Source organism: Cariama cristata, unplaced genomic scaffold, assembly GCF_000690535.1.
Source record: "Cariama cristata isolate BGI_N322 unplaced genomic scaffold, ASM69053v1 scaffold45548, whole genome shotgun sequence".
NCBI classification, from domain to species: Eukaryota; Metazoa; Chordata; class Aves; order Cariamiformes; family Cariamidae; genus Cariama; species Cariama cristata.
Window position 1 is genome coordinate 1 of NW_009632544.1, and position 4,213 is coordinate 4,213.

Genomic DNA, 4,213 nt, shown 5'->3' on the forward strand with positions numbered 1-4,213 from the left:
ACCCCAAACAGATGCTGTCTTGTAAAACTGAATGAAGCTCACACGTTTTTCTGAGGCGCAACAGTTCCCAAAACTACGAATAACATACACTGCCACCTGATCAAAAGCCATCTGATTGCCAGACACTGCTGTCTGCAGTGGTCAACTCAGACCAAGTCTCTCATGCTAGATTTTCCTCTGCCCTAGGCAGCTCACATGCCCTAGCTCATTAATATGACTTTTCCAAGAACAAATTGAGTTGCTGCATGAATCCCACAGGATGGGAAAGGAGATATTCACAAGGATGTTGTATCCTACAGATAGTGAATAGGATGGCACCTATGGAAAAAACTGATTGTGAAGAGCCTTTGAAACAAGCCTTGGAGGCCCCTACAAACACAGGCAATATTTAGTCCAGTGGCACCCATTTTCTCTCTGTCCTCTCATCTAGACTCTAAAATTGATGATCCTCCATCCAGTGGAATCTTATGGAAGGTTTTCAAGGGTGGATGAAGTTAATCCCCAGAAGATCTCCTCCAATCTTATGATTCTCACTTACTAGAATCTGTGGTGCTCCTACATATCAACAATTGACTATTGCACATAGCAGATTAATGACTATTCTGCAAATAATTACAGGTTTAGTTATTGCAGCAAAGCAGGGTTTTAACTTTCTCAAAGAAACAATCACTTGAGCAAAGCAATGATGAATGGGGACCTCTCAATGATAATGTGCAAGGAGGTTAACATGCTCACAATTTGTAAAACAGGGATGCTGAATGGTGCAGTGAAACAGTATGCCTTTGCATGCAGAATTTGAGATTTTAAACAGATACTACAAGAACATACAGTAAATTACAAAGATGATCTGAAAAACTGAAAAGTATTAACAGTTGGAAGAATTACCTCAAGTTCAGAGCACAGCTTAAGAGGACAGGTCAATGGATCCCTGCATGTTTATTCCAAAGACGTTTTAAAACTCATTCGAACCTAGTCACTGTGGCAATGCTAGCATAGTAAAAGCTACCTGCAGACACTTACTCAGCTAGTAAATTTAAGATTCAACACCTAGAAGTAAAAATTAGTCAAGTTCAAGCTCAAAGCAGGGCAAATGTTTTGGCAGAGAAAGTCTCTGATCAAAGAGCAATCTCCTAAAATACGTTAAGTTCTTAAAACACTCACTAACCCTATAGATGACAGAGGAATTCTAGTTCCTCTGTAATCCTACCAAAATCACCAGACAAAGCTCTCAAAGCACAAAGTGCGGTACACAGGAGATCACAGTAGATTATAATGAACCTTTTCAAACACCAAAACTCATCAGCACTTACCTCATGTGATCATATTTCTTGAAAAGTGCATTGTATTCCACTGCCCTCTGCTGTAGCTCCACATCAATGCTGCTGCCATAAATGGAAACCACCTTCTTAATGCGACTGTGTGGGGGCAGGGAGGGGAAACAAAAAAAAACACCACACCATGGAATTAGCAGCAATAAGCAAGGGATTAGGAGGTGTCATCCAGAAGACATACTCTGGCCTCTGTTCAACAGGTGTCCTGAGTAACTCATTTAAAAGAGCAGTCACTGCTGTTTTCCTGGAGTATCTATGCAACACCCATTTTTGAACTGTCCCTTCACAACAGCATCAGCAGGTCATTAGTATACCACCACATATCATAAGAAAGCTCAACTACCTACACTGAGCAGCCATCAGTAGGAAACAAGGCTATTTTTCTCTCCATCATCCAAAAAAGGAACTTGAAAGAACAGACCACTGTAAGTAAGGACTTATCTTCCCCATAAAGGAGTTATCAAGCAACAGCAACATGGATTAAGTCCCTACACAGCAGAGGACATCCACAGAGAAAACAGTACAAATCAGTGGAAGTCTTCCACCCTGCAAGCAAAGGAGGACTCTAAAAGCCAACAAATAATAAGACGAGTCTTGTAAACCATGGAAGCAGAACATGTCCAAGGAATAATTCTACTGAAGACAACTGATGCTAGTATATTTACAACAAAGCCCTGTGCAGTGCAACATCAATGAGAACTCACTTGACAGTGCAGGTGAACCTTGTGGAAAGCTTCATGATGGCAGTGAGAGCATAGCCTCGTGTTACAGATGCAGACATATTAGATATCAGGACGCTTTCTAAAATATCAAGAACTTCATCCTCTGTTACCTGAAAAGGTACAGAAAGGTTAGGCTGAGATAGAGAGAAGTTTTGCAGCAAGCCTTCCAGGGCATACTGTAAAAACCTGTCTCTTGCTCAATGGCTACATCATACCTTCTCTGCAATGCCGTGAGCCTATAGCATTATGTTCAGAGCGTATGAGACAGACGCATCTAGGTGGACATCTTAGTTTTAAAATACAGTTCCTGTTCCACAAATTGAAGTGTAGGTTTATCACCAAAACACACAGCTAAGACCCGAGCAGATACCCTGCAGGTTAGGTTAGCACTGAAACCACACCTGCTCTGGCAATTGTAGCTGCACTCCGCACAGTGACTGCGGTGCCTTGTAGCATGGGAAGGAGATTCCTGTCCATCACCATCACGGACACCAGTGCTAAGTAACTGTTGCAAGCATTCCTCTCACACAGGCAGCATCAAGTAGCTCCAGCCTCAGCCAGGTACACAGTAGTTGTTCTTTCCCAAGCTATACCTGTATTGGTTCCTCTTCTTCACACTGACCAGACACCAGAAGATCTCCATACTCTCCTATGCACCAAGAGGCCACTTGCACCAGGGGCTGCTGTTAGAAGAAGAAAAATCAGATGCCTCAGAGATAAATGGATGCCTGTATGACAAATTAAACCATCACCATTTCCCAGAGCAAGTTTAGCCCTCCTTCCAGCTGAGGAAGTTCTCCACAGCAGAATAATATTTGATTCAATCAAGAATTCCATAAGAGAATTAGAGAAAATAAGAAAAACATGAACTTACAGAAGACATGCCTCCTCTGCAAACTGTCCCTTGGAGCTAAACAGTGTGATGTTGACTTACCTTGAGATGCTTAGTAAACATGCTTATTGCAGTACAACAAAGAAACCGAAGGTGGTCGCTTTTGGTATTACCTGGGAGTAGTCACCAAGAATGGCTTTGTAGAGTCTCTGCACAGTGTAGGCATGCATCTCCATGCTATTAGTTATTAGCTGAATCAGATTGGGAACAGCATCATCGCGAACATAACTTCCTGCCTGCAAGAACGATTGTTGTTAGGTTTCACTATCTGACTTCTCAGCAACACCCAGCATCTGCTGATATCCTTTAAAAAGCCACCTGATGTGCATGGAAATAAAAATCCACCTCCTCATCCCCAAGCTGGGAATTTTATGGCTGATTTTGAGCAGGCTCAGATGGGTATAACTACAGGACAGTAAATTTTCCCAACTCAACTATAGCCAAAGAAATCCATACTACAGGTATCCTGAAATTGTCAAGAGGACAGAGTGTGGACATAAGAATCCTGTGCTATACAGAAGGAACAAAAAGCAACACAGAAGACTCCTCTGCTAAATAGAAGGCTGTAAGTCAAAGACACCCTGTGGAGTAGAATGCAGTTTATTCAATTGCTTGCTGAAAGCCAGACTCTATGCCAAATAAGCACAGGACCCAGGAACTTGCCTGCATATCAGTCTCTGGTTGGAGGACAGGAACATGGAGCTCAGAGGGAAAAGGCCCCTTTAAGGCCAGGAAAGTATGTGCGGCAATACACAATCACACAGCTCTGGCACTGAAAGGAAGATGTGTACTGTTCAAAACCTGTTCTGTTTAGGCACTCACTCTGGCACTAAGCAGAGCATACAAAAAGAAGGAAATTAAGTGAGCCCAATTAGGTCAACTAAGTGAGAATCCAGCTAGCCAAAGATGGCTGTATTTGGTTTGCATGGCAAGATTTTGGTAGCAGGGGGGCTACAGGGGTGGTTCCTGTGAGAAGCTGCCAGAAGCTTTTCCCATGTCTGATGGAGCCAATGCCAGCCAGCTCCAAGATGGACTCGCCGCTGGTCAAGGCCGAGCCCATCAGCAACAGTGGTAGCACCTCCACGATAACAGAGTTAAGAAGGGGGAAAAGTTACTGTGCAAGAGAAATGGCAGCTGGAGAGAAGAGTGAGAATATCTGAGAGGAGCAGCCCTGCAGACCCCCATGTGAGTGCAGCAGGAGGGGAGGAGGTGCTGCAGGCGCAGAGCAGGGATTCCCTGCCAGTCCCTGGTGCAGCCCATGGTGAGGC

General features: G+C 43.7%; 1 protein-coding gene across 1 annotated transcript; it reads right to left on the reverse strand.

Annotated features, from left to right (window-relative positions):
* Positions 1-1,306: 1,306 nt before the first annotated feature.
* LOC104166442 (AP-1 complex subunit gamma-1-like) lies at positions 1,307-3,181 on the reverse strand (the record flags this gene model as incomplete). Its single annotated transcript, XM_009706373.1, has 4 exons — positions 1,307-1,415; positions 2,036-2,163; positions 2,647-2,736; positions 3,059-3,181. Coding segments are annotated over 4 exons (450 nt in total), but the record flags the coding sequence as incomplete, so codon positions are not given.
* Positions 3,182-4,213: the final 1,032 nt, after the last annotated feature.